This window comes from Pelobates fuscus, chromosome 3, assembly GCF_036172605.1.
Source record: "Pelobates fuscus isolate aPelFus1 chromosome 3, aPelFus1.pri, whole genome shotgun sequence".
In the NCBI taxonomy this organism is placed as follows: Eukaryota; Metazoa; Chordata; class Amphibia; order Anura; family Pelobatidae; genus Pelobates; species Pelobates fuscus.
In genome coordinates, this window is record NC_086319.1 from 251,585,136 (window position 1) to 251,600,498 (window position 15,363).

Consider the following 15,363-nt stretch of genomic DNA (forward strand, 5'->3'; position numbering starts at 1 on the left):
TCCCTCCTCTTTACCCCCCACAGCCTGCACTCGACTTACCACCCAGGTAGTCACACACCAATTGGTTTTTGGCGCACCACATACACTCGATACCACGCAGGTTTCATTTCACCCCACAGCCTACGCTGGACCCAAAACACGGCACCACAAGTCGCACAACTACCACACCTATGCATCGACCTCCCATCTCCCGACTAATGGCACACCAATTCAAATGTCTCTCTATGAATGTCAATGGCTTGAATAGCCCATTCAAAAGACACTCGGCGATGAGAGAAATACACAACTCCAAAGCAGCCATTGTCTGTCTTCAGGAAACTCACCTCTGTATAAAAAAGCCTCCGAAATTCAGCCCTCCTTGTTACCCACAAGTATACCATGCGCTCTCACCCCACAAATCTAGAGGTGTTTCTATACTGTTTCACCAAGACTGGGTATTTCAGCAGTCTACATCATATCAGGATACACAAGGCAGACTATTAATTTTAGTAGGTACAATGAATGGAATCATGGTGACAATAGCCTCCCTCTATGCCCCCAACGAAGCTCAAACCCCCTTCCTGCACAAAGCGCTCAACAAAGTAGAAAAACTCAGGCAAGGCCATACCATTATTTGTGGGGACTTTAATTGTACTTTAGATCCCAAACTGGACATACAAAGAATTCACAACAAGCAGCCTTCACACCAAGCCACATCCCTGAGCCGCAAACTGTCCACACTCCTCCACACGCACAACCTTTATGACACTTGGCGCAATCTGTTCCCGAGTGGGAAAGATTACACATATTTCTCGCATGTCCACCACGCATATTCACGGATTGACATGTGCTTAGTAGACAACATAACACTTCAAAACGTAGCAGATGTAGAAATAGGCACTAGAACATGGTCGGATCACGCCCCGGTCATCACCACGTTCAAAACCTTATATCCAGTGAGGGGCAGAAGCACATGGAGGTTAAATGAATCCCTTCTAAACGATATCCCACTATCATGCAAAATAACCAAGACTATCAAACTATTTTACGAAGACCATGCTACAGATGGGACGGACGTCCCAACTCAATGGCTGGCCCTTAAAGCAGTAATGAGAGGTCTACTCATACAAGCGGGAGCAATACGCAAAAAGAGAACCAACCAAACCAGGGAACGCCTTCTAGAGGAGCTCAAACAAACCGAGACTAAAAACAAACATAACCCCTCTAGAAAATTAACTGCCTTAAGTACCCGAATAAAAGCAGAACTACACGCCATGTCCCTACATGCCTTGGAACAGAACATGCGCAAACTAAACTTAACTCACTACATGCAAGGCAACAAGGCCGGCAAATTATTGGCACGCCGACTGAAGTCCCGCAGCCTCCAATCTAAACTCCCATACATGACCTCATCAAAAAACACAAAACTCTACAATCCTCAAGACATAGTAGAGGAACTGGCATCCTACTACGATTCACTGTATAACCTTAGTAGTGCAGAGAACACTCACCAGCCCTCCAATTCGGAAATCCGAGACTTCCTCGACCTAGTAGACCTTCCCTCCCTAACAGACGCACAAAAAAACTCCCTGCTGGCACCATTCACGGAAGCTGAAATACTACAAGCCATCAAAACACTTCCCAAACACAAAGCGCCGGGACCTGACGGCTTCTCAAACTTCTTCTACATTAAAATGGCCACAAACCTCCTACCACATCTTACAACCCTATTCAACCACATCAAAAACACGGGGAACATCCCGACTGAGATGCTCCTAGCCCATGTCGTAACCTTGCCAAAACCTGGAAAACCCCCCACAGAATGTCCCAACCTGAGGCCCATCTCACTATTAAACGCAGACACCAAATTATATGCGAAACTCCTGGCAACACGTATAAAGCCAATGTTACAAGACCTAGCCTCCCCTGAACAGGCAGGATTTGTCCCATCTCGACAGCCAGGTGATAACACACGACACTTCCTGAATTTAATTCAATGGGCGCATACTTCCCAACAACAAGGCTTACTGCTGGCACTCGACGCTGAAAAGGCGTTCGACCGCCTACATTGGGGGTACATGACAGCAGTACTGTCCAAGCTAGGATTTCCTGAACCATTCCAAAAAAGCATATTAGCTCTATACTCAAATCCCACAGCCAAAGTTTACAACACCGGGTTCCTCTCGAGGCCGTTCCCAATAACCAATGGCACAAGGCAAGGTTGCCCTCTCTCCCCGTTGATTTTTATATTATGTTTAGAACCACTGATCACACACATAAAACAAATGAACGATATCAAAGGGATTCATACCCCCTTAGGACCCATGAAAATTGCACTGTTCGCAGATGACATCTTGCTGTTCATCACTGAACCTTCTCACTCCCTCCCTCATCTCCTACACTTATTAGACAATTACGGCAAAGTGTCATACTACAAAAACAACGCAAAAAAATCGCAGGCCTTAGCGATTCGTCTACCTCATGACGAACTATTATCCCTCCGAGCCAAATACCCCTTCGACTGGCGCAAATCCTCAATCTCATATCTGGGCATCCAGCTACCTACTTCACTCTCTTTAGTCACTAAAGTAAACCACGACCCCCTTGTGCAAAAATTGGACCTCCAACTTAAACAGTGGGACGACAAAGGGGCCTCATGGCTAGGTCGCATAAGCACAGTTAAAATGATGATATTACCACACATCCTATACCTCTTCCGCACCCTCCCAATAGCGATCCCAAACACGATAATAAAAAGACTCCAATCTACGATTAACGCCCACATATGGAAGAGGAAACCTCCACGAATTACACAAAGATTAACATGGAGGCCTTTCTCAGGAGGGGGCCTTGGCATTCCAAACATTCAGCTATACTATAAGGCAGCAATCCTGGCACAGGGCATATCAATTCTAGAAAACAAAACACCTCCCTTATGGTTAGCACTGGAAAACGCCTGCATGCCAAGAAAAACGGTGGCCGATGCCCTATGGGCGCGCCAAGACCTACGAACGAAAAACACCTCCATACTACCCCCAACGGCGAATCTACTCCGCATATGGGATCAAACATTGCCCCACTTAGACATTTGTAAGGACCTTTTGTACGCAGCGCCCCTAAAAACACTCATTCACCTTACACCAGACTTAAACCTTGATCAGTGGACAGAGCACGGCATATACCGTATCAGCACCCTTCTCGACAAGGAGGGAGTAATACCATATCCAACCCTACAGCAATCATTCAATCTACCATCAAAGGAACTATTTACATATCTTCGCATAAAGAATATACTACAACTTCACAAATTACATAGAGTCAGGCCCACAAGACCACCACCATTCGTTCTCAAATGCCTAGGCAGACTACCAAACACCAAAACACTTTCCTTATGTTATAATTCCCTCATGAACGCAGGGTCTAAAGATACACCCTCCTACTTAAAAGCGTGGGAGAAAGACCTGAACATACAGGTAGACCAAGCCTCTTGGACGACAACATTGGGCCAGATAGCGTAAGCCACAGGGAAGCGATTTGCAAACTAGCAATGAGGTGGTATCTAGTACCTGCACGCTTAGCACATATCTACAAGAATACCCCCCCAACGTGTTGGAGGTGCCACAGTGAAATAGGCACGCTCCTCCATATGTTTTGGTCCTGCTCGATCATAAAAAAATTCTGGTCCGAGGTGGAAATACTTCTAGTACAGAAGTTACACATAACCGTACCAAAGTCACCGGAAACCTACCTCCTGCATATCCTCCCACACTCTCTTAGGGAAGACGAACTACACATATTCACCCATTGCCTCATTGCGGCAAAAACGGCAATAGCCTATAGATGGAAAACACCACTTAGTCCTAATCTCTCAGAAGTTATCACTCGCATTGACACGACGAGTAGGTATGAACAGATGGCCAGCCGTCTTGACAATAGGGAACATACATTCTCTGCACGCTGGCACAGATGGGTTCAATTCAGAGCTCAACAGGAGCCTCCCGAGAACATTCCACCACACACCAGTAGCTAACCGCTCCACAGATAGATCTCTACCTCGAACTGGGCAGACGACCCCCCCTTCACTCACAGTTTATGTTGATGTTTAAATTTTAAGTACATGTATTAATCTGCCCACAGCAATAAGGATCAAATGTCACAATATCTCTGTATGTTACAATATCTACCTTGCAATGTATTTACATGTATTTGGACTCGCTGTTGCTCCAGTAGAGGTTCGCACACACTTTGAATACTTGATCTGCGTTATCAAGAACCAATGTTGACTTTAATAAAAGGCTGTATTTCCCCCCCCCCCTCCCCTCTTCCTTTCTGTACCCCATTATCTCCCATTTTGTGCTGCATATGTGAAAAAATGTCAATAAAAAATTAGACATTGAAAAAAAAAGATTATTAATAATTACCGTATATACTCGAGTATAAGCCGAGTTTTTCAGCACATTTTTTGTGCTGAAAAACCCCAACTCGGCTTATACTCGAGTCAATTGTCTGTATTATGGCAATTTGCATTGCCATAATACAGACAGGGGCTGTGGGGGCTGCAGAGAGATGTTACTTACCTTTCCTGCAGCTCCTGTCAGCTCTCTCCTCCTCCGCCGGTCCGGCTCTCGCGAGATTTACACTGGGAGCTGACCGAGGTGCTGAACGGACCGGCGGAGGAGGAGAGAGCTGACAGGAGCTGCAGGAAAGGTAAGTAACATCTCTCTGCAGCCCCCACAGCCCCCTCCTACACAGTGCCCATCCACTGGACCACCAGGGAAGGAGAGCCCCCCTCCCTGGCCAGCTAGCAAGCAGGGAGGGGGGACGAAAAAATTTATGTATATTAATAATAATAAAAATAATAAAATAAAAATAATAATAAAATAAAAAAATAATAATAAAATAAAAAAATGTAATGAAACAAAAAAAAATATTAAAATAATAATAAAAAAATAAAAATGCCCACCCCCCACCAAGGCTCTGCATCACACTCTGCATTACACACACACATACACACACTGCACTCATACACACTGCACTCATACACACACACTGCATTCATACACACACTCCACTCATACACACACTCCACTCATACACACACACTGCACTCATACACACACACTGCACTCATACACACACACTGCACTCATACACACACACTGCACTCATACACACACACTGCACTCATACACACACACTGCACTCATACACACACTGCACTCATACACACACTGCACTCATACACACACTGCACTCATACACACACTGCATTCCTATACACACACTGCATTCCTATACACACTGCACTCCTATACACACTGCACTCCTATACACACTGCACTCATATACACACTGCACTCATACACACACTACATTCTCATACACACACTACATTCTCATACACACACTGCATTCATTATATACACACACTGTAAATAAATATTCAATTAATATTATTAATTAATTAATATAATTTTTTAAGGATCTAATTTTATTTAGAAATTTACCAGCAGCTGCTGCATTTCCCACCCTAGTCTTATACTCGAGTCAATAAGTTTTCCCATTTTTTGGGGGTAAAATTAGGGGCCTCGGCTTATATTCGGGTCGGCTTATACTCGAGTATATACGGTAACTAGTTCCAAGAGGTTCTTCTGCCCAAGCTCCTTACGAGCCTCAATGCCATACGTGATGGCGGAGCCTTTCCATCAGACACCTTAGCGGCAACGATCACGGTGATCCCTAAAGATGGGAAAGACCCCACACTCTGTTCCAGCTACAGGTCGATCTCATTGCTCAATGCAGATCTGAAGTTGTTCACGAAGGCGCTCTCCTTGAGAATATCCAGGATCCTACCGGACCTAACACACCCAGATCAGGTCGGCTTCATCCCGGGGCGGGAAGCTAGAGATGACACCATCCGCGCATTAAACGTTATACACTACGCGAGATCCAAAGACCGAGATACAGTACTGCTCTCGACGGACGCCGAAAAGGCGTTTGACCAAGTAGACTGGATATACCTGAATGAAACACTAAGGCACTTGGCTTTGGGACACATATGCGCACCTGGATCTCCGCCCTGTACTCGACGCCGACTGCTAGGATCCGAGTGAATGGAGGCCTGTCGCAACCGTTCCCCATATGTAACGGGACTCGCCAGGGATGTCCCCTGTCCCCCCTCCTGTTTGCCCTCTCCCTGGAGCCATTCCTGGAGGCGGTCAGACGGGATGGGGGCATTACGGGGGTCCGCATAGGTAAGGTGGAACATAGAGTAGCGGCATATGCTGATGATATGCTGTTCTTCCTTGAACAGCCCCTGATCTCTGTCCCCAACCTCCTACAGGCATTCCGCAGCTTCGGACTAGTATCCAACCTGAAGCTCAACCTGGACAAGTCGGAAGCGATGCCGATAATGCGGGAGGAAGAAGGCGCCCGCAGACTTAGTGACCAATTCTCCTTCTCCTGGTGCACGGAGAAGCTGCGTTACCTAGGTACCTGGCTGCCCAAAAACCTATCACTGGTCTACCAGCTGAACTTCCTTCCCCTCCTAAAGTGCATAAAGCAGGACCTGCAGCGATGGACGACGAGCTACATCACCTGGTTTGGCCGTATTAACGCGGTCAAAATGAACGTGCTGCCACGGCTGCTATATCTCTTCGCCACCTTGCCGATCTCTATACCACACTCATTCTTCAAGGATGCGGACTCGACCATTCGCGGATTTGTATGGAATCACAGACCCTCACGCATCCGTAGGACTGTCATGGAACGTCCTAAGTCGGCCGGCGGGTTGGGACTACCGTCGGTTCAGTCTTATTACCAAGCCACACATCTGCATAGGATTGTGGACTGGCACGTTAGTAACAGCCCGAAGCAATGGGTGGCAATGGAACTCCAGCAAACACAAGGCCAGTTTCCATCTAAACTATGGTTGGGACGGGCCACCTTCCCGGAGCTACGCGTAGACAACCCCATGATTGACGCGACCCTCAAGACCTGGTGCAAAACCCGCCACACTCAGCAACTAACCACTTCACCGAACCCCCTGACCCCTATCACCCACAACCCGGAGCTGGCAGGAGGTTTACCCCCAGCAGCTTTCCAGGGCTTTCCGCAACCCGATTGGATTTATGTGGGTCGGTGGTGCACAGGAACAACGCTCAGACCACTACCCGACTTACTGGGAGATACACGACCCACACAGTTGGACGAATTCCGCTACCACCAGGTGAGGACGTATGTTGGCAGAATCGCGGGTCAGAACCATCTCCACAGACAACTAACTAGCTTCGAGCGGCTGTGCACAAACCGAGCTCACTTGGACCACGGAGTGTCACTCCTGTACAAGACTCTTCGAGAGACCATAGACAATACCCCCTTGGGCTACAGAGGCAAATGGGAACGGGAAACGGGCACGCAACTCATGGATCAAGAGTGGGACAAGATCGTACTACTCACCCATAAATGCTCCATTAGTTCTAAGGTCCAGGAGACTGGTTATAAACTGTTGTCCCACTGGTACCGCACGCCTGATATCCTGAGACACTTTGCCAACAACGCAGGCTCATGCTGGAGATGCAACTCGGCTGTGGGAACGACCGTGCACATATGGTGGTCATGCCCCCGACTGGTACCATTCTGGCGGCAGATTAATTCGAAAATAAAAGAAATAACTGGATGCGATCTCCCCCTACTACCTATGACGATGCTCCTACACCACACCTCAGTCCCCACCAGGAAATATAAACACTCACTGACCATCCATATGCTGAATGCCGCAAAAGCACTGATCCCCGTGCACTGGAATAGGGCTTCGGTGCCCACTTTCAGCCAATGGGTTGATAAGGTGGAATCTATTTATGAGATGGAAATACTGACTGCGTCCCTGCAGGGACGTTCGGACAAGTGCGCCCTACAATGGTACCCGTGGAGGCACTACATTTCCATGGGAAGAGCATAAAGACACAGGGACATGCCGGGCTCCGGGAGCTGGGCCCATTACGAAAGGCGTATGACCAAGACCGTGCGCTGTCCGAACATGGAACTAGTGCACGCCCGGGGGGACCTCACCCGGGTTGTTGGCCAGAAGCTTCATTGACCCCTGCCCTTCCCCTCCAACCCCCTACCCCGACACAAACACCCCCTACTGTACATCCCCCCCTCCCTGACATACCAGACGAGAGACGGAACAACCCGACGGGTTGGATATTGACTAGAGAGTTAGACGAGACCGAAATAGGGCAAACCTTGGTTACCACAACCCACCGACAGGGATGCCCATGGCATTTACAGTACCGATAGGTTCGATAGACCAACTGGAAGAGGGTGGTCGAGAAACGGTACTGATAGAGGTCGGACTTCCCATTGTTAAGTCAGAACACAACTAAGCCAAGAGACAAAATACCCGGACAGATACAGGAACTGAGCAACATCCTATAGGGACGGAGACTGGGCAGACCGCAGGATAGCTAACGCAGGCAGTTACTCACATGCATGACCTAATCAATACCAGAACTTAGCTGGAAGCTGCCCTAAGAGAATCCTACCCTAAAACTTTGCCAAACGCACCCACTAGAACGTTAGCTCAGGATAGCATACGCCCTAAAGGTTTTTTTTTTGTTTTGTTTTTTTTTTAACCTTTGCGCCCACACACAAACCCTGACGTATATGGAGAAGGGATGAAACCTGGTCTGGAGGGTAGCCCCTCCAAAAATCGTGTTCTTGCATACCAGAACATGACCTCATTTCAGGACTGAATGACTACGTGAACCTGAATACCATTTAACATACCCCACTAATGTGTACAGATTGCTAACCTCATGTTTACCTGTTTAACTATGTCACCACTGTAAAGATCAAAAATTGTACTTACTATGCCTATTATTGTTACCTTTGACAACTGAATAAAAACTGATTGACACAAAATAATTAACTAGTTTGTTTTTTAATCTTGTAATGTCATCCTTTACAAAGATAGCTGCATACTCATATTCTGCGACTGTCACTACATATATAATACATTCATGCATTGACAGTACTCCACCAAACCTGGGTGACTTTTCATTAAAGACCCAGAGACGAGCCCAGCCATGATGCTTACGGAGTTTCACTGGATGTATTTAAGGATTCAACCACAATGATAGAGGAGTAAAAGGCAAACGGGATTCATGAATAAAATGTAATCTATACATTTGCTGGCTGTTTAGCAAGCACAATGTTTTGGTAAAATATTACTTGTTGCAAAGTTCCACTATACCATAATTGCTTGATTAGGTGGACTTTAAAACACGTATGTTGGACCTTATGTAGCCTAGAATCACATTTTGTTTGAGGATCTAGATTGCTATTAGTTCACTTCTGAGCATAACTGCTATCATCACACACTCAGATCTCGGATTACTACAGTACAGTAATGGCTTTGAGGAGCTTATACAGTTCCTTCCATTATTCTTAGAAGTATGATAAAGTGTGTGTCAAATTCTTTTTATTTTATTTGCTTTATAAAAGGTAATCTTTCAAGTGGTGAGTACCGTTATAGTGATGCTAGCAACAATATAGCAGTGTTAATAGCGGTAAATTACATTACATTTTGTTTGCTAATGCAGTGTACCCCATGCTGTAAACCTGTGAGTATACAAGTGCAGTCCCCAGTCCTCATGGACAATGGAAGCTGACTATGATCAATCTGTATATATTTCTTAATATTATGCAGGAAACCTGAAGTAGATACACTGGTTTTTAAGTTCAGAAGGACCTTTGTTAACAAAACATATGTTTGATCTGAAGATCTCTGCTACTTTGAATTTTTCACTATTTTTATTTATCCATTGAAGCTTTTGCATGTTACTCAAAATATTGTTTTATTCCACATTTTTTTTTTTATATTTACACTGATCTTTGTTGATGTCTAGGAACTGTATAGATAAGCAGATATAGTAGGATTAAGTCATTGTTACAGTTCCATTGATGAGCTAGGAATTTTGCACTAATGTTTGACTAGTGCAAAGGATAATTCATTTCAATGAATTTCACAAAAAAATGTTTTACAGATTTCATTTGAAGGAAAATGTTATTTTTTTGTATGTTTTAAAAAAGACATGGTAAATTGTCATTATTCTAATATGAATCCATGATAAATTATTCCAAGTGAGAACTAAAATAAATTGTTTTATTATAAGGGCATCATTAAGTTCTGTTATTTGGCATTGCAATTCTCCCAGTTTCTTGAATCTGTCTAGAATGGGATTCTTACCCACATGTTTTTATGACTTTTTCTAGCACTGTGGAATATGTTGGTGCTTTATATGTCGATAATAACTGCACTTTTCATGCAATTACTGCACTTTAATGGGTGATTGAGCTGAGCGAACGCACCTTACCAGTGATGCTGATGTAACCAAAGTATTTCTTTCTTTCTTTCTTTCCCACTTTTTCACTGCCACTTGCTTTCCCTTGATTCACTTTTATTTCTGTCTTCTATTTTCACACATCTAATGTTTGATATATTTCACAATGTCTGCTTGCTTTCCCACGCATCTGACTTTTTTTTTCACTTTTTGTCTGTCTACATTTTTGTTTCTCCCATTTTTCCCATTTTTACTTTAATGCTATTCTCTTTCCACTCATGCTGTTTATATTCTCTTTTTGATCTGATTTTGTAAATTCTATTTTTGTGGGTCTGATCATATTAAATCCATGTGACACATCCTGTACAATCCTAACTTCAAATTCCCCCTGCAATGTTCTTGAATCCATCCTATACTAAATACCTTTCATGTCACATTCATTATCTACCTTGAAATGTACATCCAATGTAATAATATCTTGTGACCCATTAATAACTTTGCATTTTTAATATTTAACTTGCCCTATGTAATTCCATTTATTTTCAAACCTTTCCTTACACTTTAATAATGTTACTACCCATGCTTATATACCTTTCCATATTCCTTTCCATATTTTTTCTCATGTTGATCTGGCTCTTTTACACTTACATGTTGATCTTCCCTCATAATATACCCCTTTTGACTCCGATTTTCTTTTACTATTTTTGATTTTCCTTACCTTTATCATCCATGCTGTGATGCTCTTTCCAAATGTCACTTTTTTCTTTCTTTTATGCTTCATCTATTCCCTTCAAATATATATTTATTTCCTTATTTTAATTTCTTTAATTATATTATCTTGCCCGTGCTTTTCATCAATCCTGTCTCTTAAATACAAACATAACTACCCTTTCCCCGTTCTCCTTTACATTCTACTGCAATGTTTTACATGGGATTTTTTTGTCTTATCTGTATTGTTTTCTTTCTTTCTTTCTTTCTCTTTCTTTTCTTTTTACAACTTTTGCCCTCTCTAATACATACCGTTCTTTCCCCCATATCACATTCAAATTTGCTTCACGACTTCCACTCATTTTATTCTCTAACATAATTTTGCTTACTTTCACTCCATGCAATTCACCTGCATTTTGTTCTGTAACAAAATCTTGTTTGTCCACCGCATTGTCCCATCACCAACTTTCTTCACCGATTCTCTTTATATTTCTATACTTTGCTCTTTTATCTTCTTTCCCTATCTCTCTCAGGCCCCCTGTGGATCTGACCCTCCTGTTCTCTCCCTTCCCCTCCTAGGACTTATTGTTATAGTGGGGATGCTCTGGTGCTGGTGGGCTGAGACGTCCTAGTGCACATCAGGTACTGGTATCCTTGTGACACCTCATGTTCTGCAAGCTTTGCATGGCTAAGTTTTCCTATGCTGTTTCGCTTCCATGCCTGATGCTACATCTTTTTATCTGTCTCTATTTTACAATGTCCCTGTATCTTTTTTATGACACTTTTTATCCCTGCTTATTCCAACAGCTATCATCATTTCATGCCTTAGTCTTTACTGTTCACAAAATACCAGTTGGTCAGCTCAATGACATCAGAAAATGAGAGATCCCCATTCTCACAATCGTCTTGTTGCTTTTAATTTTTACTCTGTTTATAAAAAGTATCACTGGTACTATGCATGGCATACCGTTTAATACAGACAACCATATTATTCACATTTATTTGCAACTCTTTGTTCTTAAAAAAAATAATATATTTATATATTATTACAGAGGTGGGTTTTATAAAGCCAAACAGCGTTAACGAGTAGTACAGGAAAGTTATATTAATCAAAAACAAGTGTTAACAGAAGGATTACATGGCACTATTGATTGAGAAAAGTGATTTACTAGACGTATACAGCTAATGTGGTAGGTACATTTAATTTTTCAAATGCGTTTGTTTCTTATAAGTGAGGTAAACATGAATACAAATCATGGAGCAGCAAATTGCTTGACATCAGAATCCACAGGTTTTTAGGCTAAGGCTATGTTACTTTTTGTCATGTACAAAATACAAATCTTTGAAAACACAAATGTATACAGTAAAACATAAAAGCTAGAAAAAAAGCAACATTATCATTTAATCAGATATCTCCACCACCACCACCACCAGAAGTACAGGTGATAAGAAGCAAACTGCTGTTTCCGGTTGAGGCCAGTATGTTCTGCAAAATCTGAATATGTTAAAGTAAGGTATGAAACAGTCATATATATTTTACAACAGGGAACCACTTTTTCTCTGGTGAAGCTTTATAGAATAACAAAGTTCTTGCTTGGTTGGAGTAAATGTAGTGAATGCACAGTCTTCCGACTGATAAAACACAATTCACCCATAATATATATGACAAATGTTATCATGATTCAGTATGTATTCAACAGCTGAGTGCCTATAATATTTACTAATGTCAGGGTCAAATTGAGGCTCGCTGTAAATATTTATTTTAATAAATGTGGTTATAGTTTGTGTGAAAAAATATGTATTGAACATTTTGGATGAAAACAAACCTTTTGGACTCCATATTTTATTTGACTTATTTAATTCATAAATCTAACACAATTCCAATTCACCATGAAATAACATCAACCAAAAATAGAACACACCTTTAAAATAAGCCATGTATAAAAATTCCTGGCAACCTAACAAATATAGTGATCTACACCAGCTAGAATATGTAAGTTCTTATAAATGATTTCTTCCGTTTCATTACGTTTAGAACTAACAGCCCAGATGTGCCACGTATGGCAAATCAGGGTCAGTAGTCACAGTATATATCAATTCAAAGCCCAGGGCCCATATCACATATTTCAATTGTCTTCTACAACGTCACTTACAATATATAATAATAAACTTGTTTACATGCACTGGAGTTCTACGTACCCTTATATCTCTTGCATTCTCTCACTTCCTAGGCAGCTCTGTGGAATCCTCTCGTGCTACTGGCGGTGGCAGCAGCTGTGGTGTTACTGTGTCCAAGTCTGAGGAGAGGACCTTACTGAGGGAGGTTGACAGCAGCACAGTACATCAATTCTACAACACAGTACATCACTCCACATCTACTCACTGCAATGCAGAATATCATCGTTATATACATTGCATCATTAGATCTACACAGCTCCAAGTAATGCTACAGACCTAGCACAACAAACTATTCATCAACAAAACACACATGCTTTCTACGCAGTGCAATATTGTGTATAAAATATGTCACATACCATTGTGTCAAAACATTGACGAATCCACAAAATTCTGTACTTTTTGTTTATGTAAAGTAATACATAAAGTAGGGTCTGTAAAAGAGGAGACAGAACCAATTTGTCAGAGCAAAACAGTTTATTTGGGTCGAGTTTACTGTCATTTGTAGCTGTTTCCACACTCTGAAACCATGATATTCTGACTTTCTATTTATTTTATTTATGTCTAACTGTAAGTAATATAGTAATTGTGCATGCAAGTGATGCAGCAATCACAGCTTACTGTGTTTATATGTTATAGGTTTACTAGAAATTATGCAACCTGAAATAATGTCCATCCAAGGCCATTGGTTTTGGTTTTTTTTTATGTAGAAAGACAGGAAGATCTGCATTTTTGAAATATGACAATGAAGCATGCCAACCATTGTACATATTTTATTTAACATATATTTAGTATATTTCCATAATGATTATATGTATCCTATAGTATTGCTATCATGCCCCCCATGTAAATATTGAATAGTAAATTAATATTTTATACATAGCACATGTATGTGTGGATCACCAGTACATCTGACAATCAGCACAATCTTACCCTCCAATGATAAGATTTGCCATTTCCATAATCTGATCCATAAATATCTTATAGCGATATGGAATACCTTTATATCACCTTACTAATTCTAAAATAGAAGGCCATTACATGTCAGGATGATCTCTAAAAACCAATCAGAATAATTAGTCTTAAACTGGTCCAATCGTGCAATGTTTAAGCAACTATATTGGGATACTAAAGAGATAAACCTATTTTTGTATGCATCATTTACACTCAAAGGAAGGGACAGACAAGTCCCGTGATCCTATAAGAGTATTTTGAGTAGTAGGTGGGAGTCCCAGTAAAGGGGGCCTGTCATCCATCATGTGACAGGCTTCCCAGATAATAGGATAAGTCAAAATAAATGGGAAATATTTGTGTGCCTCCCACAATGTGACATACATCCAGCATGCACTTCACTTTGTTTCATCTTAAACCAAATGTAAACATCTTCTCCTGTGACACGGAAGTGTAAAGTAAAAAACTTGATCTGCCCGCGTGTTGACACTTTGGGCAATGTAATGGATAGACAATATTACCTGCTTTTTGTAATGTATACCCCTGTAAGACTTTACATGCCAAAGGGACACGAGAAGCTTTGCAATAATTAGATACAAATTCTGCAATGTAATATACTCTAAATAATGTATAAGACAACATTGTGTAGTATGCAGAAATGTATATGTAAACTACGTATTTGAAATTGCATATTCTGGATGACAGCAAGTTGGGAGAAGTGATCGCTAAAGCATAAAGTGCAAATTAAAGCTGCCCACCCCTCCCCGCCTGTAATAAGGATGGGCATGCAGATACCATCTGTCAAGGTTTGAAAGCTATTGCATGCTTATTTATAAAGGGCACAACGTAGCTTTTTATGTGAATATTAGCTTAAAAGTGCATGTACTGAGAATTCAGCCATTAAACCTGATTTCACTGGGGAAAACGATCACCACTCTGAATGCTGGGCTTGCTAAATTACTGCCCCAAATTTATTTTTAACAGATGTTGGCTGCTAAGAACACTGAATTAGAACACTGCGTCTTCACAAATAAAAATGTGTTAAATTGCGAGGTTGATAAAAGATGCAAGTGAAACATGTTCTAGCTCTTATTTTCTAGGTCTGTTTCATGTTTCTTGTTGTAATTTACTATAAAATGCACATGTAAAATAGGCTGTTTGGCAAGTACTAGAGATACTATGTTACCAATGTCTTACGTGTTGG

General features: G+C 41.9%; 1 protein-coding gene across 3 annotated transcripts in view; it reads left to right on the forward strand.

Moving 5' to 3' along the window:
- The window catches only part of CCDC136 (coiled-coil domain containing 136), an 80,036-nt gene extending 64,883 nt beyond the window's left edge, over positions 1–15,153 (forward strand). Inside the window, exons 9-10 of one of the 3 annotated variants that reach the window (XM_063448329.1) lie at positions 11,613–11,675; positions 13,265–13,345. In XM_063448329.1, coding sequence (XP_063304399.1) covers positions 11,613–11,627 — 15 coding nt within the window. In that variant the 3' untranslated portion in view covers positions 11,628–11,675; positions 13,265–13,345. Of the gene's footprint in view, positions 1–11,566; positions 11,676–13,264 lie in introns of all 3 variants that reach the window. The other 2 variants (XM_063448326.1, XM_063448327.1) reach the window with 2 other exon arrangements.
- The last annotated feature ends 210 nt before the right edge of the window (positions 15,154–15,363 follow it).